General features: G+C 42.6%; 1 protein-coding gene across 2 annotated transcripts in view; it reads right to left on the bottom strand.

Annotated features, from left to right (window-relative positions):
• Nucleotides 1-17,124, bottom strand: part of HMGA2 (high mobility group AT-hook 2) — a 125,197-nt gene extending 108,073 nt beyond the window's left edge. Inside the window, exons 1-4 of one of the 2 annotated variants that reach the window (XM_076328654.1) lie at nt 17,071-17,124; nt 16,738-16,969; nt 13,958-14,044; nt 6,266-6,316 (exon numbers count right to left, since the gene is read on the bottom strand). In XM_076328654.1, coding sequence (XP_076184769.1) covers nt 6,266-6,316; nt 13,958-14,044; nt 16,738-16,848 — 249 coding nt within the window. In that variant the 5' untranslated portion in view covers nt 16,849-16,969; nt 17,071-17,124. Of the gene's footprint in view, nt 1-6,265; nt 6,317-13,957; nt 14,045-16,737 lie in introns of both variants that reach the window. The other variant, XM_076328653.1, reaches the window with a different exon arrangement.
• Nucleotides 17,125-26,750: the final 9,626 nt, after the last annotated feature.

The following is a 26,750-nucleotide window of genomic DNA, read 5'->3' as shown; positions in this document are numbered from 1 at the left end:
TAAATGTATTTTAGAAAAGAAATATCATGGCTAAATTTTCTGTCGTGGTCTACAGGAAGACCTGCACTTGAAATAAATGGTGCCACATCTACTTACACCAACAAGGAACAGGACTCTGAGATTCCAAGGAAGGACACTATTTGCTTAGACAAGCTTCTAGAGAAATGAAGACACATACCTCTCTGAACACAGGTGAGACAACATATTTTTTGTGAATTTTTATGCATTTGGTACAAGCACGCAAGATGTTTTTTCCTTTCCCAGAATGTTGAATAGAAAAAAAAGACAAAAATTGGTAAAAAAAGGGCATTAAATATCTGTTAGTCATAGGAGAAAAGTTCAGCAATCACTGCTTTTGTCAAAATTTTCAGGTTGATTTCTTTTACAGACTATCTGAACTGGAAAGTAAATGTATAGGTATAAAGCTTTTAAGGCTTTCAATTCATGTCCTTCATCCACTTCTTAAGTTTAGGAATTTTGAAGGCGAGAGGTCAATAGTCTGTTTTTTGTAATTATAAAAGCCCCTTCAAGCTCTTTAGACAACTGAAATGATGACCCCTCCCAGGTGACAGTCCTGCCCACACAGATGTAAAACATGTTCATGAAAGAAGGTATTTTATATTACCATGTTACAAAATAGTATCTATGACCTTCACAAAGAAAGTAAGGTAGTTTGGAAGATTAAAATAACAGCAACGTGCAAATTTTCATGATAGGCTTCACACAAAGCAGTAACACCACAGATATTGCAGTCAAAAGTTGGAAAGACATAAAGTAACTGAAATGACGTTATTCTTCCAAGTACGAGAAATTGAATTTTTATCTGTGCTATCTTCTATAATTACATAAATAGTAACTTCCTTTTTCATTCATCATCTAATACATGTGATTTAAGTTTTACCTCAATCATGGTTTGCTCCAAATGGACCATGAAGTAATTCATTCAAACAAATACATGTTCTCGTAACAATGGAACCTCTAGCCTAGCTTAGGGATGCACTGGTAAACACCACAGCATCAAAGGAGGGGCTCTCTCACACATAGCTTTTGCTATCTAGAAGTCAGGTATGTGTCTTACTTTATCATCTAGGTTGTCTTTCCCAATGTCAAAAGATTGCTGTCTCCAGATGAGAATTCACCACACCTATAACAAAGCTTTTTATAGGGCAGGAAGGACTATGATCGCAGAAAATCCTTCTCTCTCCACCACCTAGTGAAGAAGCCTGCGTGACTTTAAGCACCTCCTAGACTATGACTTCATATGAGACAAAAATGACTGCACTGAATGAGAAATAAGCAAAATTAGTTAAATGGCTTCACATCACAGAGCATGGCACTACCAGACAGAAACTTCTACTTAGATAATGGTTTGCAAAGACTCATTATGGGCAAGAAACAGCCTCAAAACATTGATGGGTCTTCTGAGGCAACGGGGTTCTCTTGATATGTATTTCTTCAAAATTCAGAACCTCATTTTCAAAATCTCACAAGTGAATGAGCATTAGGAGTCCTTGCCCTGACACAGGCCTTCTGGAACTGCTGGCATAGAAACATCTCGCAAATTCCATGTTTAAGGTTTGATATCTCAGCTATGTCAAAACTGCAGTGGGAAATATTCTGAAGAAAAAGTTATTAAAAAAAAGCATTTTTTTAATGATTCTTTTAAACGTGGTTGGGCACTGCTTAAACTGGCTTTCAGTATAAAGTGAAATTCTGCCCTCATTAAAAAGGGGAAAACTTGAGGTTCAAAAGTACTATAATGTCTAGCTAATCATGATTGGATCAGATAAAGCTCCTGCTTAAGGAAATTAAGTTCATTTCTGATTATCTTTTATCTTCTACCAACCTGAAGTGTGCTATCCAGACTATCTAACAGAAAACAAAATTCTTGAAAGAGAGAGAAGTTTTCTGAACAAGTCACAGTTGTTACTTGAGCATCAGTGACGAGATGTGCAAGCGGATGCGTCACATGCACCCTGCACTGGGAAGTCACTGATTCTCTTCCGCTATTATAATCATGTGCCTTCTGGAACTGCACCTTTCCATCCTTTAAAACAGTTTCATGGCATGGCATCAGCCATCTCTCCTCCCCACCAAAGTCCTGCTCAAAGCTGTAAAAAGCTCTGAACTGTTCCTTGGGTTTTTTGCGCAATTCTGCCATGCCATGCAGTGAATCTGTGGTTCAGGTTAAACAATGCGGAGGTGAAATCACACAATGCCAAAAAAAAAAAAATCTATCTAAAGACATAACAAAACCAACAGAAATAAAAAACAAATAACCTTTTAAGCATGGACTTCAGAACTGGGTTTAAAACTGACACCTGAGAGCACCAGAAGTCTATGAAATTTCCAGGGGTTTTCAATGCAGTTCTTTGGAACAAACAGCAGAATAATTGATTATTCAGTCTCCTGCTCTACTCATAACCCTTCAGTCCCTTCCTTTCAGTCGACTTCTAGACATACATAAATTAAAAAAATAAAATAAAATAAAATAAAATAAAATAAAATAAAATAAAATAAAATAAAAAAGCTTTGACTGTGAGCTCTTTACACAGGGTTATGTGAAGCCATCAGCAAAACTGTTGCTGATTCCACGAGCAGCAGCATCAGGTGTCAGTGGCAAAAGCCTGGCACTGATGAAGTCAATGACAAACCTTCCACTGACTTCTGGGAATGTGAATCTCCATGGCTATGAATTTGACTTTATGCCTATGCTACATAAAATAATTCTGCTAATAAAAACCAGGGTGCTTCATCTGCCCTTTTCAAGCATCAAAGGCTATGTCTACAATACATAGACAGTGTGGACCAGCAGGAGAAAAAAGGCTGGTGCCCACACACCTTTCAAGAGGTTTTTATTTCACTCTAGCCTAGTCCTATGGGTTGAATGCGCTTCTGCAGCACATCTTCCAATTTTGTTTCATCATCCAGCCCATGAGCTCTGGGACTGCTCCACAATGCATACAGTACGTGGGGACAATTAGGAGATGCATTTCCAAAGCACACTCCTGATTTGACCTAACACGCTAATGTAGATGCATCCAAAGAGCTTAGAACATGTTCCTGCATTAAAACCTCTAAAATTAAGGAGTACCAAGGTCATGAAGAGGTTTATCTCCCTCTCAGTTAATAGGACTCACAGCCTTCAATGCGCTTCACACACGTGCAGCAATCTACAGTGAAGATGAGTTTTACAGCAGCAGGCACTGTGTTTCTGATTCCAAATATGTTCATTTCCCACCTGCTTGACCTTGTTACCTTCAGATTTTTATTCAATTAGCTCTCCACATTTAGAAAGCTTTTCTATGTAGCTGAGTATTTTATTTTCAGAAGAGTTTGTCAGTCTTTACTGTCTGTTCTACTGACAAGGGTCTTCTTTTCCTTGACAGCTTTGCAAAGTACACATTATTGCATTAAAAAGGTCATCGGATGTCTCATACGCTTGTGATAAACTGGGCTCCTTGCCCTCTTCACTTGGGCTCTCCCTCCCCCTTCCCAGTTTTATACTAGTCAAAAAGATTTACTTCTCTTCTAAAAAATAATATATAAATAAATACATTGTGAGTCACAAACATTAAATACTTAATTTGAACCGGCAGAAAGACCAGCTACTGGAATTCTACAGTGGTCTGTTAGCTCGTATGTCTCTGCATGTGCATATTGAAGGAAACAGCAGAAATAATACTTTACAATTTGATGAACAACATATGACACAGAACCTCTAGACTCGCAAAAAAGGGTTACAAACTTAGGAAAATACCTGCCGTGTAGAATTCTGCCCTCTCCAAGAAAAAAAAAACCTACACACTCCTTACTTTCACTGATACAGAACTGTCACCATTAAGGCTTGATATATAAATAAATTGGATTAAAGAAGAAAATAATCACTAAGGACTTAATTGAAGTTTGGGTCATAAAAAGGGATACTTTCTGAGTACATGTTGGATGTCAAAACAGAAAGGATGATACTGTGCCATCTGCTTTTACGCAGAATCCTCCCTTGATTTTAGCTATGAGCTTTGCTTATAGTTGGCACCATAATGGCTTATAATAATTTAACCACATTTTTTTCTGGAGCAAAATATAACATCACTCTCCATTTCATCATGTACAGAGGAGGAACCCATGAACCTAACTTAAACTGGAAAGAGAGAAAAAAGAGAGGGGGAAAAAAGGCATATTTGATTCTCACAGTCTATAGAATTATCTCAATGCAAGCTGCAGATAGGAGCGTTATCTCTGAAAATCACAAGAAGCAATCATATCATTGGAATAAGCAAATAAAAAGACTGTGCTTTCAACAAGCACAACAGCAAAGTAATACCAAGTTTGAAAATATGCCTTAGTTTCAAAAAAATGAGTGAAACTGTTGTAAGTATCGGTCTCACAATGAAGTAATGCATATGCCTACTAGATAACCAATAATACCCATTTCTGCAAACTAGATTCTTCACCCGACAAACAGCCCATACTAAACTTAATGCTCCGCTGATACTGCCTATTCTTTCTTCCCCATAAAGATACAAAAATAAAAGGGAAACATTCGAGCCTAAAAGATGCCACAAGTGTTATATTTAGCCCTTTTCACTGAAAACTCACCTTCCTTTCTGACTATGAGTGCTTGGGAGAGAAAATCTTTTTAACATTTCAGACTGCTGCGTTCTCCCTTGTCGCAGAGCTCTTCAACCGCCCCTATTCAACTGTCACACATTCCTAATTCAGTGGGGATGGCCTGCCTGTTATAAATTACTCTCGTAAACCAGCTATTTCTGCTGCTTCCCCTGGGATTGCACCCAAGGTGAGGATCAAGCAAGCAACACTCAGCATCCACATGTGCAAGGTCCGAGCCGGATGGGAGCAAGCAGACAGTAACCGAGCCATGTTTTACCACACTTGGCATTTGCCTTCTGCGAGCTGCCTTCGAGAAGATCACCAGCAAGGTACGTTTGAATATGCCACCTTTTTCCTAATGCCAATGAGCCTCTTCAAGTACCTGAAATCCGCCTGATTTAAAAACTACAGGCATAAGCAGGTCTGTTTTCTCCAAAGAAATATCCTGGGGTACTTTATCGCTGGACAATGCTGCAGAACTAGTTCTTAAAGTGACTGTTAAAGCCATCTCTCGTGTTTAGCTGCTGATACTCTCGAGAACCTCAGCTGTAGTTTTAAGTACCTTCTGGTGTTGTTTGAGCTTTTGCAAGCATATACTTTTACAGCTGTGTTAACATCTATGCAAAAGAACTGAACAAAATGAGGGAAAAAATGACGGGACTGCAGAGAGGAAAGAGAAGGCAGAGGGAGCAAAACTGAGATGGGGAGGGATGGATTTAAAAAAGAAGTTCAAAGAAAAATGTTGACCAGATAAAGGGAAAGGGAACTGGAAAAGGGAAATCAGAAGTGTTAACTTGTGATGGAGCACACCTTCATATCTTCTAATACCTGATCATGTTTTCCAAGTGACATCCCCATCACTTTTCGTTTGAAAGCCTATGCATAAGTGAAAGACACGCAGAGGAGAGATGCACAAAGCAGACTCTCATTAGCTGTAAACATCAGTGAGAACACAGAATTTCAAGTATCTGAGACTGAAACCTTTCCATGGCCAAAGAATCAAAACACGTGTCTGATAGCCACATCTACAGACTAAATGGCCAGGGAAAGAGGAAACTTTTAATGAAACATATTATCAGTCACTACAATTGTATGAGGCATGAAGATGGCCCACAGTGGAAAAACTAAATTCTACGTGCAAGTATCCTGCTGTTCATTTTTGCTCTTTCTCACTGGATTTAAGGAAAATATGCTGTGTTTCCAGGCAATGTAGGACAAAGACGTTTTGGTTTTTAAACTTTATCTTGTGCACACTACATCTGAATGTTATCACCTCTCTTAATCACCTTCTGAGGTCTGATAGTGCCCCTTTAACCTTTGTTACTCAATTACTGAACAAGTTATCTCATTGTTACTCTCTTTTGAAGGAAGAGTTGTGCCTCTTTTCATGCTGATAAGAGACACATAAATATTCACTCCCAGCAAACATTTAATAGTAAAGTGTCTTGAGCAAACTACCAGAGTCTAAAGGTAGGAAGCTGTGGTTAACTTCTCTGCTATCTTAACCCTTTAGTCAATCCACCAGAACAAACAGACACAGAAGATGGATGCTCTTTTTTACAAATGAAGCAGAAATAATTGTTCTCTAAAAGAATGGACTTTATAACATGCTTTATAACACAGCAAATAAATCAAATGGAAGTGAAATACCTACCCATTTTCTGGGCCGGCCTCTGGGTCGCTTTTCACCAGTGGCTTCTGCTTTCTGTAAAGGGAAAAGAAACACAACGTATTTTACACCTCAGCATTATTTAACAGCCTCGGTAACTAGGAACTCCTTTCCTGTAACATTACCCATAATTATATCTCTTGGGTGGCACCAAGTCCCGCTCCCGCTCTATGGGTTTTCCGGTGGAATGTGTTTATGTTGTTTTTTCTGACATTTCCTAGCCAGTGTGGCCAGGGGATGCCTCGCCTGCGCCCAAGGGTGCCCCCAGCCCTGATCCACACTGTGTCCAGGGCCACAGAGCAGCATGCCCACGCACACCCAGCTGCTCAGTGCCTGCAGTACAGCCTGGGGTGCCCCGGCCAGCCATGGGGCATGCAGGCTGTGGAAGGGGGCGCAGAGCAGCTTGGGAACCCGAGAATCCCCAAAAACATCAAATCTAGTCATTCATAGGCTGTCAGAAATTACCTGTGGATACTAAATAAAAAATACAGACTGTTTCAAGCCTGAACAAAGCAGTTTATAGCAGCCACAATTTCTTCTTTTAGTCTCATGATGCTCATGCATGAAATGGATTTGGACAGACTATCACCATGAATGTGTGTGTGTTCATATTGGGAGAGAACGTCTCTACTTCATGTGAAGTTTTCCAGGTTAAAACGCATCCTTAAGCTGTAAGCAAACATTTCACTGGTCCAAAACACACCTTCCCTTTTCAGGTTTAAGGAAACAGCATGGAAGGTGCCCTAGCAGTGACAGCTATATTTATGTAAGCCCAGCAGTTGGTCCTGGAGCTCAACTTAAAGGAAATATAGGTTCTCTTAACAGACTCTTCCATTAATTCACTGCGTGACACTGTGAATACTACTACTTATGCGCTACACTAAAATACTTACAGGCTTTAAAATGAAAATTGCAGGTTATTTTCTCTAGATCGGCTCTGCCCATCCATATACCTCATTAGGTAAATAATCCTGTCCCACTGAGGATGATGAGGATTTTGCCACCAGCTTTAGTGAGAGCTGGACTTCTGCTGCATACAAAGTCCCTGAGAATTAAGACTTTTAGTACACATTCAGTTAATGTGCTTCCACATTTCCACGAATTGCTATTTTTGCAGTTAACTGTATGTGTATTTGATTTGCCCTTAGAAATCAACTGTGTCATTAAATAAATCACTTGCTGGTCGATCTCTGTAACATATACTGTAACCTAATGCTGTGTAAAGCGGATCCCTCTAAAAGAGAACTTGAACTGAGGAAGTAGTGGAGGAATCTCTACAAAAAAACTGCCCTGAGAGTTAAATGCAATTACTTTGAAATAAATATCTCACCATGAAAAAAGCTGTGAAAAATAAAATTCACACTCCTAAAGGGCAAAATTATCACTCAGACTTGTTAAAAGAGTAAACGTGCTCTTTAATCGTTTATACCAGTGTTACATGTAAGGTGAAACCCTCTTATGAGAATACTTGTTAAAGTGCATTTACTATATACTGTAGCTGTCTATTTCAGAGTTTTGTTTCCTTTTAAAGCGTTCATTTCTTTATACCTTATAACCTGAAGGATGCAAAACAAAATGTGGTTTAGTTTTGACAAGCTGTAGCCCCCTGCATTTATATTTATTTCACAAAACACTGGGCATAAATCTTAAAAGAAAATATTGGTTACAATTGTTCTTAACAAATCAACACCTGACATGTTATCAAAGTACAAATGCCATTTATTTTATTTTATTCTGTATTTTACCGCATCTGAAGGAAAGACCCTTTTCCAAAACTCTATGAAAAAAAAATTAACTGTTTTGAAATGAAAACTACTTTGTCCTCACAATTAAAGTTCCTACAAACCTGACACAAATTGTAAGTTTAACTACAGCGTATAATCTAGTTTGATGGGCAAGAGAACATGAGAGATTTCTTTGAATAACTAATCTTTGCTTCCTGCCATAAACTGTCACGCAGCATGGCCGCTTGCCATGAACAATGCTGCGCTTTACCCCCGAGGAAGGTCCATGTCAGAAGTGGCTAGTGTTCCTGCTGGCTAGTTTGGGTATCAGTTTGTCAAGTGCTTGGGGACCTTTCAGATTGAAAGGCACTATATTCCTGCTGTATATGATTTCCACCTCATGTTAGAAGAAAAACATTTCCATAGTTCTTATCAAAACCAAATCTTTCCCAGAGGCAAGCTGAGCAAACAGCGGGGCATGCCAGAGACGGTGTTTTGGTACAGAGTGATTCTGTAAGTAAATAGGAAGGTTTCCACAGACTAAACGGCAGAAAATGAACAACAAGAACCTCCAAAGTGGATGCTTTTATCTCCATTCCAAGAGAAGAGAAAGACAAAACATTTCTGGAACAACCAAAAGGAGTAGTGGCAGTCCAGTGGTGATGATAAAGACATGAAGTTTAGGAAAATATTCCACCTCTTTCCCTCTGGATTTTTTTTCGGTTTGCATTTTGCAAACACAGCCTATATTTTCTCCAACAGCACAAGACTGTCTTTTAATTTAAGCACTTGAAGAAAGGTTTTATTGCATATCAGACAAATAATTCAATGTTTCTCCATATAATTTTCAAGTAATTAATAAGAAAAGGAACACGTAAGTGCCAAAGCATTCCCTTTCCTCCGAAACAGGTATTTGCATAATCAGAAACATGCCGGTCTGTTGGCTCTTTGCTTTAATTGAAGTGTTGCCTCTGAAGCTAGGAACAAATCCAGAGAGAGCCCCAAGCCACCCAGAGGTAATACGGATTCTCATCTGGGCAGCAAGACGCACGTGTTCCCAGCCACCCTACACGCAGCAGTTGGTACCTGCTTAGTCAGGAAGGAAGCTGCTGCCCTCATCCTCTACAGCGCTTTTTGAAATTGAGATGCCTTTGGTCAGGGTTTTCTTAACATTTGGTGCTACACTATGAGGCGTGATCTTGCTCTATACAGCTAAGACACGAAATCACCAAACTTAAAGGAGGGTCGGGTACGTTATCAAACACAAGCTTATGATATTGCACGAAAAATGATGAGATTTCTTACAACCAATAATATGAATACATCATTTTTGCTATGTCACATTTTAGGAACAGAACTAGATTTACTCGCTTTTAAGCACATGATCTATACGGGAAATGTTGGGGTTTTTTGTCCCAGGTGAGAAAGATGGCCATTCCAGTCATTGCCGTCTGGAAGAGACCTAACAGCCCCCAATTCACCAAAGCCCTGTACCACAGGGCCATCAAACCCTGCTTCCAAACAGCTGCTGTCAGCAACCGTAGGACTTGACTGCCCATCATCTCTACCTCCTTGTTGCATAAATGTACCGTGCCCAGACAGAAACTGAGGCTGTACTACTGAAAGCAATTAACAAGACAAGACAAGTATAAATAATTGAACGGCTATGAAGTGCTCTTTGGGCATCTATCTGTTGTCAAGGAAGATCTCAAATGCAACAGAATCCAGATTTGGAGAACTCTATCCGCTTTGCAAAATTATCTACTGGAGACCTCAGATAAAATGTGTCAGAGCTGTAAGACAGGTGAAATATCCGAGAGTTCTCGGGAGGAAGATCACTGTTGTCAAACCGTGCCAAAAGACCTTGCCCAGGAATGTGTCCCTCTCCTAAAAAAAAGTTATTTTGTTAAAAAAAAAAACTCTTAAAAGAAACTTAGGCATTGGGTAGATACAAAAATATCACACTTCCCATGTCCTGTTTTACCCATTTTAATTCTAAACAGGAGTCAGTCTTCTCCTGCTTCTCTCATCGTGCTCAAAACGCCTGATTTTGAGGTCTCTTATTTTTTAGGTACAAAAACCATGCTATGATCACTTGATAAATCTGATCTTGTTTTCCCTTTCAGCCTGTAATGTCTGGTGTTGGTGAGAATGAATGAAGCATGGAGAAGCCAAATAGATTTTCATGAACCAATTTAGGGCAGAGTCCTGGTCACATGCGCTTTTTTTACCTTTGGACTGCTTAACTCAGGGACGTGCCTTTCTACATACCAAACTCTGGCCATGTAATGTAGAGACAGCAGTAAGTGTAGTCACACAGTACCACAAGTTCTGGTTTTCGGAGGATGATATTTCAAGATCTGGAGGTATTTTCAGTGAATTTCACTACATCAATAGCTAAAACAAAACTCAAAATATTTTAACCGAAGGTGAATTTTACTAAAGAGCGTTTACTTTTGGATATTCCTGGGATATCCCTTGACATTTTCTTTCAAGACAAACACATAGTAGCTACTACTACTTCTTTTTTTAACCTCACAATTGTGTTTCCTCCTTCCAAACAGGAGAGTATTTATGCCTACACAGTATTTTTGTCAAGCTCAACTACAGGAGCTAAACAAAGAAAAGCCCTTGAATGCTTAAGGGAAGCGCGATGGGCTGGGAACACAGCTCAGCCTAACAAATAAAACTCAAACACAGAACACCCGGGAAACTAAAAAGGAACATCCCTACTAGGATCTTCCCGCAAAACTAGTCGTTCTTTAGAAAAAAAAAATAAAATCTTCACCGTTTTGCTAATTTTTTACAAATATTTTAAATGAATAACAGAATGACTTGTTTAAAGACGCAGACTTCAATAACAGCCTAATTGTAGGGACTCAAGTACAAGGTGATTAAGAGTCTTTTTGTGTCTATCTCTTCTCATCTGCTAACACATTGTGTTCCTTCTGTTCATGAAAATTAAACAACTGAGAAATGGTTTGGTTTTCTATAAAATAGAGGTTACCTTTTGTGTCCAGTTAGGCACTGATACGCAAGGCTTTTAAAAAAATGCGTATTACCTAAAATTAGAGTAATTGCCACATTATTAGCTGTCCGATTGGTCTTGCAACATTCTGTATGCATTGTCAAGTTTCACATTGCTAATTTCCTAACAAGCACAGTTTGTTTTCAGATGCCCCAAGGCCAGTTTACTAAGACCAAACACAAGCTCTGAAAGCTAAAAAAAAAAATCCCATGAACCAAAAAATTTTAAATGCACAACACAACCATGATTCCAGGGTAAATTGTCCCTCAACTGATTTAAGGGTATTTCCTTTTTGAAGTATAACAAAACAAAGTCCCAGTTCTGGAGTATTTTTAACTCGCTGCCAGTTTGTGCAATACATTTTTAATTGTGATGTGTAATGGTTTGCAAGAGAACACCCAATCAATTAATCATGAGTGCCTTCTCATGGCTGCTCGGTGGGTTCTCCTGGCCAACGTTTATCTTACATGTTGTGAACACTCTAATACATTTCAATGAGCTCCCTTTGAAAAACACAGGCCACACACTATTCTTTAGAAATTCCAGCAGTTTCCAGTTGCGTGTATAGTACCCAGGTTCACATGTAGAGGGGCTTCAGCTAAGTTAGCCAGCTCTCTTTCTGAGAGTCGAGACAGACTGTAGAATGCCTTAAATAAATATATGTATGCATATGTATGTGTAAATATGTTTACCACAAAATCAAACATATAGCTCGCTCTTTTAAGAGGTGATACCCTCACCACCAAATGAAGCTTTCTTACTGTGCCAAAACCTTTCCATTCATATTACTGTTAGAAAAACTATCAAAATTAATATTACATAAAAAGATACTTTGAGATGCCTGGTGAGAAGGTGAACCATTTTAGAGAGAGTTAATTATCAATTTGGAAAAAGAGCTAAAATATTTATTTGAAACGTGATCTCAGTGACTTTCTGCTAGTAAGGCTTTATAAGCGTTTTATGTTTTAGAGGATTTATCAAACATTTATATATTTTATCTATAAACCTAGAAACAAATAAGACTTGTAATTACATACCTCTCAAAGATTTTTTTTAATGATAAAAAAAGACATGTGGTCTTTGGTCAATTTTTTATAGTATCAACACCCGAAAGGGTTTGCTTTAATTAGAGCAGTAACTTGATGCATTCTGAAAATCAAAATGTTACAATGAAATTGCTCAGTTCGTAAATTAGATTTAAAAAAACAACTATATGCACCAGAATCATCTGGAAAGCTCTTGATTTGATATACCTACATATATATGAATGTTTTTAAGTTATTTTCCATTTATACTGATTTTCTAATCACTCATATAAATGAAATAATGTTAATATTTCTTTTAGAAATATATTTTTTAAACACATTTCTATGAATTACTTAAATTTTAATCTTATTACAAATATTTCTCCTTGGAAAGCCAACACTCCTAAGAGTAATATTTAAAATACTAAAGCTCACATTTGGACTTGCTAGACTAATAAAAAACTGCTCTCTCCCTTTTGAAGAGTGAAATTTAAACTATTTTAAAGTGAATCTGAGGAACACTTTTACTATATAAAGAAAAAAATCAACATTTTAAGCTCACTAGGTCACAGAGTGGCTTTGATATATTTTAAATACTTAACCTATAAAGCATTTTTTACTAATTCATGAACTTATTGACAGAATATACTGCTTTTTTCCAGCTCAGAAAGTAAAAAACAATTTTAAATTTAAAGAGAGTTGGAAAACGTCCCTCAAATAAATGTTGAAAACACTTATAACGAAACAGACATGAAACCATAGTCACCCCCTAATAATTTAATATTTATCGGTATTTGCTATAGTAATTTATAATACTGAAAACTATCAAACTTAATATGGTCAGTACCATAGGCACACTGAAAAATGAACGATAATTAGATGAGGCCACAAATATCTTCCACACACATTTTGTCACAGATCTACTTAAAAGATTCTGATACACTTAAGCACTACAGTTCACTACCAGATTTTGTAAGCTTTTGTTTCCAATTTAGTACCTGTAAATTAGTGCTAACTGCTGTGTAACCATCAACATAAACAAAACTCCCGTATTTATTTTCAAGCCTATACACAACTATTTGCCTTCACTAAAATAATTCGTACAGAAAGGTACTATTTGCCTTGATAGCACAGTTTGCTAATGCTGAGCTTTCCCCAATTCAAATAAAATTAAGTCACATTTTCACGTTGTATTTCTGATGGAAAGACCATGCACTAAATGCAGCGAGTTCAGTGAGCTTCCCCTATAGCTAAATGCATTCAGAACCACCAGAATAAAAGTTTGCTCCCATCACCAAGCAGAAGTAGTGGTTCAGAAGACTAATAGCTCTCCAAGTAAAAGTCTCTTTGAAACTGATTACTAAACAAGATATAGTAGGCTTTTACTGTAACTCACAGTTTACTTTACCATCACATTTTAAAGCTGTAAATTTCAATATATGCACTTATTTCCATCAACACATAATTGGATTTACTTCTAATTAACCTATGTTTGACAAAACACTTAGCTTTAATATACAGATTTGGTCTGTAGTAGTAATGACTGCAAATGGGCAAGAAATTAATCCTCCTCTTTCAAAAATCTTAATCGAGAAAATAATATCCTTAATATTGATTTCCTTACTACATACAGGAGATCTCGGTAAATACATCAAATACATTATGTTATTTCACTAATCTGTACCCTATTCAAAAAGCAAGCTGCCCATATAGGTTCTGTACCTAGGGTCTTCATGCAGCATGTTAATGCTAATCTTAAAAATGCAAAAATACATGCTTTACGTAGCTTCCATTATTAAAAGGGTTCCAACCCCTCAGTTCACAGCCTAAATGACTGGATTTTTTGCTACCAGCTGATAAAAAAAGTGCATTAGGAACTCCTGCTCTTTAATAATCTCACCTTCTGAGCTGCTTTAGAGGGACTCTTGTTTTTGCTTCCTTTGGGTCTTCCTCTTGGTCTTTTAGGAGATGGTTCACCAGTTGGTTCCTAAATACAGGAAAACATACTATTGTGGCAAGAGGCTACAACTAACCCAGAAGATCTGAAGGATAAACTATAACTGAGAAGTTACTTAAAACATATGAATTAACAGTATAAACAAATAACACAATATTTAAAATGCAACATGAAAAATTAAACAACTCGAGGTAAAGAAAAAATATATTTTGCACAATAAAAGAGTTTAACTTCCCTTGTAATTGCACAAAAAACTTTGAAAAGTTTGCATATTCTAGCACGTAAGTTATAGCAGAAAACACATTTTTAAAAGAAGATGGCTATGATTTCCCTCATGTAAGAATGATTATTCAAAAAATAATACAGTTACCCATTTAATTTCAATTGCATTTCATTACAGCAGATACAATTATCATATGTAGTTTCTAGCAAAAACTTTTTTGGGGGAAAAAAGTTAACTGCTGGAAAACTGGAACATAAGCTTAGACTATTTTCTCTCTCAAGGGCACAAATATTTTGGGGGGATTTTTTTCTGTTGTTCTGCAGTCGGCATTATATTCACACCTTTTCCAAACATAACTGATTTGTATTAAAATGCAAATGTAAAAGTTTCTTCAAATAGAGCACTAGCAAGCCAAAAAACCTCGGCGAAAGAAAATACCCGAAACAAAAAACCCAACTCTAAAATTACTCTACAGGAACACTGATTATTTTAGCCATTTTCTTAACTAGCTCCTCTGCCTGACAGTAAATAACCAGTCCTTAAAAATGGGTATGAATTACTAAGAGTTCAGATTCCAAATATTTATTCAGTGAATCATAAAGACTATAAAACTCTTCTAGTCTTAAATATTATACATTTAATTCAGATTATAGGATGTGGTAAAACTAATTAAATGCAGTTTGTTAACTTAAACCAGCTTAAAACCCTTCAGCTTTTTAATTCCCGGGTAGGTTAAGGGGAGGCTGGAGAGGGGACTCCCTAACTGCTCCAGCTCTCAGCGGCGAGCCTCGCAGGCACTGCACATCTGGGCTGAACACGTTTAAGGAGCCGCACTTTCCTTTCTCTTCCATACATTCAAACGCTATGCTATGGGAGGGGGGGGGGAGGCAGCCCCGGCGCAAGCTTGCAGGGCTGATGCCGGCTGCTGGGGCTGGGCGAGGGCAGCCCGGAGGCGCGGGGGGCAGAGCGGGACGGGGGGCAGAGCCCTGAGCCGCTCCGGCGAAGTCAGTGTCACTGAGGGCAGAGCGGGAAAACCAGGGGGCTCCGCTTTTATGGCTCTCCAAAAAGTACTTTCGGTGCAATTTGCAGGAGCACATCGCGGGGTGGGGGCGGGGGGAGCAAAGCAGCCGGGTTTCCCCCGGCTCGGGGCTCTGCTGTTCAGCTCCCTCCGTGTTTTCGGAGCCCCTCGCAGGCTCTCGTGGCAGTGGGCTGATGCTAAATGAATGGAGTAAACATTTTTAAAGCCCGCGGAAGCTCGCTTTAAAATGAGCTCCATAGGCAGCCCTACTTCCCAGTCGTGACTTCCGAGGAAGGCATGGAAAGGGCTGCGAACAACTCCGCGCTGCCCCCGCGAAGCTGCGGGCTTAATTGGTTGCATCCGCGGGCAAAATCCCCCTTCGGCGGCGCCCGCGGAGGGGCTGCAAAGCGCGGGGGCTCCGGGGCCGCCTCGCCCGGCGGCGGGGGCTGAGCGCAGCTCGGCATTTCCAGGCGATGCGACAATGGCACTTCGGGAGAGGAAGGGAAGGGAAGGGAATGGGGGGGGGGGGGAGTGGAAATAATGCACGCATCTAGCAACCTTAGCGCGGATTCAGGTCTTGCAAGCCAAAATAGGAGCCCAGCGTGTCCCTTTCGGGGCCCGGGAGGAGGCTGTGGGTGCGGGTGGGAGGGAGCCCGGCTCCGCTCCCCGCGCCGAGACCCGGGAACAGTCCCCCTCGCCTCGACCTGCCTGGGAAAGCGCCGGAGCGAAGGCAAAAGGTGTTGCAAATGCAGGGCAAGCCCCCTCCGGCTACCTCCCCCACCTCCATCGGCAACGGGGGCACCTCTCTGCATACGATGACGGGGGTGAGGGAGGAGGTGGGGAAGGGGGGGGACGCCAAGGGGGAAAAAAGAAGAAAAAAAAAAAAGAGAAAAGCGAAAAAACTTATGCGACTTTCTAGACACCCTCCTCTCCCCCAACCCCAGGATCTAGGGGCAGTCAGGGGCTGGGCTGGTCAAGATCGGAGGCGGCAGCAGCCCCCGGTGGGACCCGACACACGCACACACGCACACACACGCACACACACACACAGATTGAGACATTGCAAGGGCTGAGAGAGGAGGGAGACAGGAGAGCCCCGTTCCCTGCTCCTCGCTTTCGCAATTTCAAAATCAGCTCGAAATGACCCAGCGAGCGCTGGTTGGTCGGAGCCGCGCTGCTCCATGTTCCCCATTTACATTGAAAAGCCCCAGCTCGCTCCCTGCACAATAGTGAAAGTCCCGAGGAGGCTCTGCGGCTCAGCCACAGGCAGGCAGCACCCCGCCGCTCCCGGGCTCCGGGGTCCCCCCGCCGGGGCGCCCGGCGAAGCCCCTCGCTACGCCTCTGCACCACCTCGCCGGGAAGCAGCACACAACAAAGCCCCCCGCCCCGTCTCCAGGACTCCTTCACTTGCAGCATAATACGTACATGTACATGCCTATAATACTATAGATCTGCGGCTCTACGTATCTATACGATACTGACTTGTGGTTGCTTCCTGGGTCTGCCTCTTCCTCTCTTCTGAGGCTCTGCGGTTGCAGGTTGCTCCTGGGCAGCAGTGGAAGGCTGACCGGGTCCCTCACCTTGTGCACTCATCGTGACTTCTGCTGCTCAGCCTTAAACCAGTCTCTCCAAAGCACCTTGGAAGGGGGGGAATCAAAACGAGCTCTTGCTGCTTTTGCTGCTCGCTGCCACCACCACACCGGACGTCCTGGTGCTGCCAAAAAGGAGAAGAGAAGGGGAGGAGGAGGAGGAGGAGGTGATGGTGGTAGTGGTGCTGGTGGTGGTGGAAGAGGAGGGGGAATGAATCTCTCTTACAATTTAGGAATGGTTAGTAACATGAAGCAATTCAAAAGAGGGGAGGTAAAAAAAAAAAAAAAAAAAAAAAAGAAGAAAAGGCAGAGTAAATTGCAACCCTGGAAATGCAAGGAGAGAGGGAAATACTCCGAGGGTAGTCGGAGCAAACCAAGAAGGGGAAAAAATCCTACAAATTGAAAGCAAGTGGTGGCTATCGCGCTTAGATCGGATCAGGGCAAATTAAGATAAGACACACTGAAAATGGACTGAGAACACTGCACAATCTTGCCAGAAGCATGCACCCTGGGAAGACGGGGATTTCGGCAGCAGCGGGAGCAGCGGGCAAAAAGAGCTATCATTTAAAAAATAATAATAATAAAATGATTTGGGAGATTGGGAAAAAAAAAAGGGGGGGGGGGCGGTCCTGGGTTCGTGTCTGTGATGCGATCTGCCGGGACTGGAAATATTATTCTGCGAGTCCTGCCCACGGACTAAACGAGGATGAGGGTTTAAAAAAAAAAAAAAAAAAGGGAAAAGAAAAGAAAAACCACCTTTACCCGTGGGTGGAAAAACCAGGAGGGGGCCGTGCAAAAAAAAAAAAAAAAAAAAAAAAAAAAAAAAGGAGGAGGAGGCAGAGCGAAAAACCGAAAAACCCAGCGATCGGGGGCTGGCGGCCGGCCAGATAAAACATGAGCAGTACGGCAGCCGGGGCAGCGGCGGCTGAGCACGCCGCGGCCGCCTCACGTGTCCCGCACCGGCCCGGCCCCGCCGCCGCGGCAGGTTTAAAGGGCCAGGCCGGGGTCCCGGCGCCCCGGCCCGCGCCCCCCGGCTGCCCCCGCGCAGCGCCGCGGCGGCGGGAGGGCTCGCCACCCCCGCGCACGCCCCCCGGCCGGCCGCGCGGGGCTGCGCGGGCGCGGTGCCGCCCCGCCGCCGCTGCACGTGGGCGCCCCGCCGCCGAGCGGAACAAAGGCGGCCGGGCCGGGGCCGCCCCTGGGACGGGCCCGCCGGGCGCCGCCCGCGCTCCGGCCGCGGCCGCGGGCAGCCGCCGGGAGCGCGGCCCCTTCGGCCCCGGTGCGGCCGCCGGGGAGGCGCTGCCACCGGGGCCGCGCCGGCGGCGCACGCTGCGGCGGGCTCGGCGCCTCCGGGGACGGCAGCCGCCCGGGTGAGATGTGGGTGGTGTAACCCGACGGTGGGTCGGAGCTTTTCTGCCGGGACGGTGACGGGCACGGGGGAACGACCTCTTCTGAAGAGCCCTGCCCCGACATCGTTCCCATGAGCACGGCTGGGCTGCGGTCTGCAAATCTTCCCAAACTCCTTAAGCAGGGTGTCCCACACAGCCTTCTCCCTCCTTTGGCGTTTGGTCCTCTCCCGTGTAAACCGTGGTTAGGCGCCCCTTCGCACGGAGATCGCCACAAAGGCCAGTGAGGACCCGATGTCTGTGCGTCCCCAAAGAAAATGCTCACACCTGGGCTCCGTGTGCGATTTTGGCATTCCCCCCAGTCCCGCACCTCCCTCAAGGTCTTGGACTTTGCCTGAGATAGAGCCACCCCTAGAACTGTCTCCTCACATCCTTCCTCCCCTCCTCCGGGGTGGACAAACACAAGAGAGCCCTTGGAAGGAAATAAAAAGTTACGTTATCATGTATAATGCTGAAGAGGGCAGAGATATTGCTGCAACGCTTCTTGCACTGGCTGTCTAGATACATCCAGTTGTCTTGATACCTTATAAATTCTTAGCTGCTTATAGATAAATAAAGAAAAATAATCAGGCAAAAAGTTACTCCAAACATCATTGACGAGCAAGGACTGTGCTGAGGAGACAGCTGAGTAATTTTCTGTGGAATAGGAAAAGCATACTGCAGACAGATGGGCTAAAGAAAGAGTAATCCTAGAACACTTCTTAAGGCTGAAAATATTCCCAAAGTGTTCTTAATCCAATCACAAGCCTCCCAAAGCCTGCTTCCCTCCCATCCCCAAAAGCAACCAGCTATGGAAGATGGACACAGTCCACCTGTTAAATCTCATAGCTATAAGAAAAGTCTTGTAGTCGCAACTATACTTTGCAAAATGTTCAGTTCCCATCGCACCATGAAGAAATCCACAGGGCCCTACATCCATTCTATACATCAAAAGATTAAGCTGCTGTATGAGATCAGGATTCCAAGCGGAGATTGTGAAGTCTACAGTTTAAAGTGTAGCAGCAAATAACTTTTATAACATCCATTAATCTCTTTGAAGCATATTCATGTATCCATTTCTCTGGAAGAAAGTGGTACATGCAATTGCTAAAAGCCTGTAGCTCCAAAACTGCCGTCTCCACAGATTCATCCTATATGGGCTATTAATAGTTCCATTAGTCTTCCCTCGAGTAGTTCTAGTAACAATACCATAGTCCAAAGATTTTTTCCATACAGCCATAAGCAAATGACCTTCACGTGGGAACAATGTTCCTAAGCTCACTGTTTGAAAGCTGTTCCAGGCAAGAAAGGTCTTGGCACTTGCACTGTGCCCAGCACAACAGAGTTCGGGTCTTTCTAGGGATGTCTGCCTACAGATTCACTATCATAACAAGAATTAGCATCAGAGGTCTAAACGACTATGGGTCCTTCATTGATTTGAAACCGTCTTGATTCCCTCCTTAACCCAAAGTTCTTAGATTATAAACCAGTACGGTATTCCTGATGGCAGCTCTGAGGATACAAACCCGTCTAGACTAATCCAAAAACTTGTTCTTGCATCATTTATATCCAGAGTACCTTAACACAGGTAAGCAACATGACATGCAGAACCCAGAAAGCCCGACTTCCTCAAGGGGCTGGCGGAAGCTGAGAAGCCAGAAACAGCTCTTGGTTTTGTTCCAGATTCCTTCCCAAAAGAGATGCGGTAACTGTTCCTTCCATGTTCCAATCCATCCTCTGACAGTATGGATTATTGCTCCGTCCAGTGCAAACACCAGTGAATATAACTGTATAATTCATTGAAGAGAATACTGAAAAGTTACTGGAGTAGAGATGACATACTTTCCGCCAGCTTTGGTCTGAGATTTAAGCTTTGGTCTGTCAACGGAAGTATTAATTGTCAGTGCTTTTATTTTTTTTCTGGAAGCATTCATAATAGGGTAGGAAATTTATAAACATAAAATAAGGCCTGGTTTCCACTCTCCATGAACCTACAAACTCAGGAAATTTCCAGAGAAATTACAGGAACTTCCTACAAGATTAAGAAGAAGAGAATGAAAGTAAGATAGAGATTTTGCTACCTAACCCAGAACACACATAAAGAGGCCGTTTGTTATTCTGTAGTCAGTGTGATGGCTTGTAGAGGGTTAATTGGCCTCTGTTCCCAGAGGGGATCTTTTTAAATTGTGCAGTCTAACAGCAGCAATAATATTTTGCATCAGAACACAGAACTCTGGGTTGCAGCAAAGTATCTTTTAGAAAGACAGAAAATTACAGGTTAAATAGGCCTTGGAGATTATAAATATCAGCAAGGAACCCCCTTCCCTTGCTCACTTCTTCATCTACCTCCTTTCTCAAAAGCCTGTGGATGTAAAAGAACCACACCCTGTAAATCAACAGGCTCATGCTGTGCACCATCACAGGGAGATGTCACCTATAGATAGCAACCTAGCATAACCCATACATCACTATAACTAACTCCCACCTGTGGAAGTCTGGGAGCTCAGATGGTCTCAACTGATAGTGCATTACACGAGGAGAGAACATTTTTTTCCCGAGCTGCTACGTTTCCCTGAAGGTCTGCAATGCAGTCTGTGTGATAGGAAGTGTGTCACCGACTCTGCCGTGCCTATTCACCATGTACGTAAGAGTGCAAAGAGTCAGGGCGCCCCTCTGTCCTGCTCAAGGGGGGTGCCCTGTTTTCTCCACCCTAGTTCTCATGGAGTGCAAGCTACTCGAAAGGGATAGAATTTTTCTGCCCGTTTCCGCAGTTCTTCAAGGAGCTCACAGCTCTGCACTGCCTCACGGAGCTCCTTAGAGGAACGGTCTTGGCCTCTCAGTGCTAGCAGCTCTACCCTGTCTATAAGGGTCGTATACTGGTTGGGTATTTCACTTTTGTGGCCAACCAGAGCAGCCAAAGATATTTTTACATAGGCAAAGGCTACAATGGGTACTCAAGGAGCTGGGAATCCTGATACTCTGTTTCTAGAAAACCAGTCCTCCCAGGAGAAGTACATTTTGCAAATATTGTCTGCATTTGTGGGAAAAGTTAATTTTTGTTTTCCCTGGTTCTTTTTGAATGGACTCCCTCTGGTCTCTGGGGATACAAGAGAGAGAAGGAGAAGAGCAGGCACAGGAACCTTGAGTGCACCTATCAGATGGGCCAGGGTGAATCGCCACTCTTCTACTCATTTCTTTTCATCCAACTGGTGGAACTCGGCGGCTGCTGCTTCGTAATCAGCAATCTGCAGATGGCTGGGAGAATGCTTTAGGGAAGCATGACTGCGACTGACAAACAAGACCCAGAAAAGAACATTAAGGCTCACTCTCAGGCCTTGTCTGCACTGGGGAATTTTCTTCCCTCCTCCAAATTCCCACCATTGCTAATATGAATGCAGCTGCACAATTGTTAGGGATGTTGGGAGTCATAATATATGAGTTTTCATCTCGTCAGCCATTTGCAGCACTGTGTCAATTAACCCTCCTCAGAGCAGGGTTAACTGATACAGTGCTGAAAACGGCTGCTGGAGCCGAAAGCTGTCTATACTAAGGCTCCCATTGTTGCTAACCCTGGTGCAGCTGCAGTGGAATCAGCCCATGTGGGATTATTTTGGTAACACTTCTCCAACCTAAAACCAGCCTAAAAATGCAACATAGCCACCTTATGGACCAAAACACGCTTCTGCTGCACCTCAACAGCTATGCACCTACGCTGTCACCCGTCATAATGAGATTTTTCTTACAGTCCTTTCAGTCCAGAAGGTACTTTTTGTATTTCTGTATGAAATACTCAGTAAACTTCATCTCAGCAAACTGGTGTTCCTGTTGCCTCCATAGGACTGCCTCCGCTCATTAGTTCTCACTAGCTCTGGACTTGAAGATGTGTGGAGGAAGAGCCAATTGTCTGGTAGTGTCTTTTCATTGATTCATACATTCATTAATTAAAAACAAAATTTGCCCTTTCACGCATGGAAACTTTGTAGTTTGTTTCTGGTTTTAATTTCTTAATGCAGTCCTAGTTCTTTAGTTTATGGCTGGAGATTCTTGTTCACGAGCAGTTTTGCTTTTTTTAATGCTAACAAGTAAAGCCTTATTTATGCAGAGCAGCACCGTGAAGACTCAAGCTGATTTCTGATGGAGTAAAGTTCTATTTCGAATGAGCAGAGTTGGCAGAATCAGTCCCATTTGTTTCCATGTGCTTTAGGAAGCAGTTATGAAACAGGCTGGTGAAATGGGTGTTTCACCCCCTGCTGAGTAAGATTAATACTTCTAAAAAACCTCTCTCTATCCTTCTCCCACATCCAAGTCCAACACTAACTAAAACAAGGAAGTGTTGTTTTGCATTTGCTATACTTTTGAACAACTATTTATCAGACAGTTGCCGGCAGTCAGGTTTTTTTAAGTGCAGTTTGCAAGTGTGAAAATGTTGAAGCCCAGGCTCAGCAAAAACCTCAGTGAAAAACTCAAGCTCACTAAAGCCCTTGATTAATGACAGCCAGGTTTCAATTCATGCGCGACAGTTTATGCAAATACAGAACATCATAGCTATACGCAGACTGATGGGCAACTGCATATGCCTCTAAATATCTACAGAGGCTCAACGTACCTACCTGCCCAGGGAAATGGCAAAGGGGCAGACACAGAGGAGATGCTGTCCACAGCCTCCCAGCTGTGGAGGTGAGCTATAGAGCCCAGCTCAGGGTGCTGGGGTGTTGAGCAAAAACTGATTTGGCAGACACTTGGATACAGCTGGGTATTTTGAGAAAAGGGAAAGAAACTGGCTCACTCTTGTTCATCTCTGATACTGCTGCGGTGGCTGTTTCTCTCTCCCAGGGATCCCTTTGGACAAAGGGAGGGAGTGGGCAGAGTAACTGAGCTGCCTGCAAAGCAGGTGCAACAGCAATCTGTGGAAGAAAGGAGGAGCAGTGTATCGACTACCCCTTTAGCTCAGACTGAGCTGCGGGGATGCATGACAAAGTTCTCAGGTCGCAGCTGTCACACAAGGAGCCTGCCTCTTGGTAAACATATTTATATATTTGTTTAAATGGTTTTCATTAATCTCTTGAAAGGTTCTTATAAAAATGCTAAAAACCTACCATCCCAAATCCCAGTGGAACTGGATTCCTCCTCTCCCTTAGCCCCTTTCCCCTTCAATATTAGGCTCAGTATCTTGCATATGTTGTGATATGAAACTCAGTGATTAAAAGTACTTAAGACTGGCTCATTTTTCTCTGCAATGAGTTCAGTTATTTCCTTTTTATACCTTCCAGAATTTACTATACCATATCTAAATATTGGCTGCAGTCCACATGTTTTAGATCATTCTCTATAATGGTCCTGTTGTTACAGAATCCTTTGTGTGTGTGAGAGAGAGAAAGAGAACACACATATGTGTTGGAAACAAGGCAGGGTGCATATAGTTGTTTGGAAAGAGAAATCAGGGTATATTAATTCCATAAGTGATTTCTGAACTGGTAACATAAAAGCGGTAAAAATAGTGAGCAGTGAAGTTATAGACCTCCAGTGCATTACCTTGTATGTGTGGTAAATAATACTTCTGATCCCAACATTTTACTCTACTATACATATTCTACCAATAACATGACTCATTCACCTTTCGTTTCTATATAATTTTAAAGATCAGATTTATTGTTGTCACATTTCCTCGTTTTTACTTATGTTCTAAATGTAGATCCTTCGACCTGAGTCATACAACGTGTTAATCAATGGTAAGCTACATGAAGATGAAACTAAGGCAGCAGCTGAAAGTCCTTACTCATTACACAAAAAGCTCATTACCTGCTAAAGACCGTACAGAGAATGTACACATGTAGGGTAAGTTAGCAATCTAGGGGAAGGGCAGGATTTGATGCTTCATTTGACAAATCATAAGCTTTAACTAAAATAAGCAAAAAAACTTTACCCACAGTGTCATAATGTATGGATAGAGATCATGAGGATTTAACTGAGAAACACCTCTCTGCTCCCAGGGCAAAATGGAATGAGTAGCCCTGTCCCAGTGGACACCTTTGACTCTTGCCTGTGACTCCACACACAGAGGATGCATTTAAGTGGCAAACGGACAGCATCGATCTACTGCGTGTTCATTCCCTACATGGACAGATTTTGTGCACAGCAAGTGTGACTTAGCTCACAGCACATCAGATAAACCAGTTCACTCTCACAGCAGGCTGAGTGTCCTCACAGTTGCGGGTATGGAGTCATGAGTGCATGGCATATTTGCTCCCAGATTTCTTTTAACTTCTCCTTGTGGACAAGTCCTAAGAAAGTCTGACAGGGATGTAAATTCAGACCACTTTCCCATGTGGAGAAGTTCTCAACCACGCAGAACAGAACAGATGCAAAAACCCCTGCACTAACAATTCCACTCGTGTCCCACTCTGTAGGGCCCTGAGTCAGGGATTAGGCAGTTCAGAGGGCTGAGTGGATATCATTTTGTGCTGGAATGAATTTCACCCAAAGAGAGTATACTTAGCTTATATAATTTTTTTCCCCACAAGCTAAGATAAATTTCTGCTTTGGTCCATTAACAATACTTGTATTTTTAATCAGAATTATTTTGTACTATATTTTCTTTGGAATAACAGTAATACAGTTTATGTGAAATACAAACAAATGAGGGAACGATTTTTACCTAAATGTATGAATAGCATTTTGCAATTTGTCATTGTGATATATTTATCTTTTGAACTTTAAGTGAGCTCAGCTGAAAAAAATGCTTCTCTTCAGCACATGACTGGAAAATATATTACACCAGAGAAGTATATTGCTGTTTCAGTTTAGAAATTAGTGGCTAAATATAATTTTCCACTATACTTACTCTCACAAAGTATGTAGTAAATTATTTACATTACAGTAAATTCTTAGTACATATTCCAAAAGGTGTTAAAATCAGCATTCTCGCTCAAATTAATGGATATTTTGTGAATGTGCATTAAAACTAAGATCCTTAAGATCTTTTGTTGCCTGCTGAAGCCTTAAAACCACTGTAAAAGGGCTAGAACAAAAGAAATTTGTCAACCAAATGAACCCTGGGGGAAGGAAAAGAAACCAGTATGGAGCAGAAAGATACAGACTGGCCCGTAAAGTAATGACAGTTTACAGCAGCTGAAGATCTGGGTCTGCTATGTCTTACACCCATCTCCTTCTAGTGGCACAGCGTACGCTAGTTACTACGTGTACTCTTTCTAACCAAAACTTCGCACAGATCAGGAGATGCCTATGGTTTCCAGCTGGGCATGCTGCATCACTGACTGCAGCGGGAGCAGGGGAGGTGGCCTCTCCCCAGTTCCGCGAGCAGAACCGTGCAGGAGCGCTGTGCCCAGGCTCCCTGGCAGCGCTGGCTTCGCTGCATGCCTGCACGGGTTAAGTCGCTCCCTGCTTCTGAGCTGCCCCGGCAAACAGGGCCGCCAGGAGCAAGCTGCTACCACAGCAGCAAAATCGTTCAGCCTGCGCCTTGCTACCTCCCTTCCCCTGGACGGCTTGGGAACAGGGAGGAGAGCTGGCTGCAAGCTGGACGAACTCTTCCGGCAATGGCAGCTGCTCCCAGACGCCATTTTGCCCAGGGGTCATTTGCCTGTCACATCCCAGACATGTAACCCTCATGTGATGGGAGAGCAGCCAAGCAGCCATCAGGAAAGGCTGGGGCCGGGTGGGAGCTGCGGCTGCTGCCAGAACAATTCATCTGACACACAGCCCGTTCCTTATACGCTCCAGAGCTGTACCCAGGGAAGAAGGCTGCTGGGAACAGACTGCAGGCCTGATAAATTGTCCCGTCTGCCACGAAAGCCTGCACTCCATAGGATGAGCACCTGTTTCCTACAGCGTACAGCCATCGTGTTTCCAAACTGTTCTGTTTCTTTGATAATTAGATTGCTTTCTGTCCGTTTTCCCTATGTGCATATATGGAGTACAAAGGAGGGTCCAGGGCTTATAGCACCAGTTGGGAGCTCAAGAAACAGAGATTCCTCCTTTCCCATAGCCAAGCATTCGTTCCTGTCTGACCTTGGGCAAACCAGATACACCCAGCTCCTTGGAGGCGTTCGGATGCTGTTGTGGTTTAACCCCAGTCGGCAACTAAGCACCACACAGCCGCTCGCTCACCCTCCCTCCCCCAGTGGGATGGGGGAGAGAATCAGAAGAGCAAAAGTAAGAAAACTTGTGGGTTGAGATAAGAACAGTTTAATACTTGAAATAATAAAATAATAACGACGACGACGACGACGACAACACCAACACCAACACCACTAAATTGTAATGGAAAGTAAAACAACGAGAGAGAGGAACAAATCCCAGGAACGAAAAAAAAACACCAAGAAGTGATGCAACCGCTCACCGCCCACCAACCGATGCCCAGTCAGTCCCCGAGCAGCGATTGCTGCCCCCCAGCCAACTCCCCCCCAGCTTATATGCTGAGCATGATGTCATATGGTATGGAATATCCCTTTGGGCAGTTTGGGTCAGCTGTCCTGGCTGTGCCCCCTCCCAGCTTCTTGTGCACCTC

Source organism: Aptenodytes patagonicus, chromosome 1 (genome assembly GCF_965638725.1).
Source record: "Aptenodytes patagonicus chromosome 1, bAptPat1.pri.cur, whole genome shotgun sequence".
Lineage (NCBI taxonomy): Eukaryota > Metazoa > Chordata > Aves > Sphenisciformes > Spheniscidae > Aptenodytes > Aptenodytes patagonicus.
Note: the sequence above shows the minus strand (reverse complement) of the source record. Positions and strands in the feature narration are given on the sequence as shown.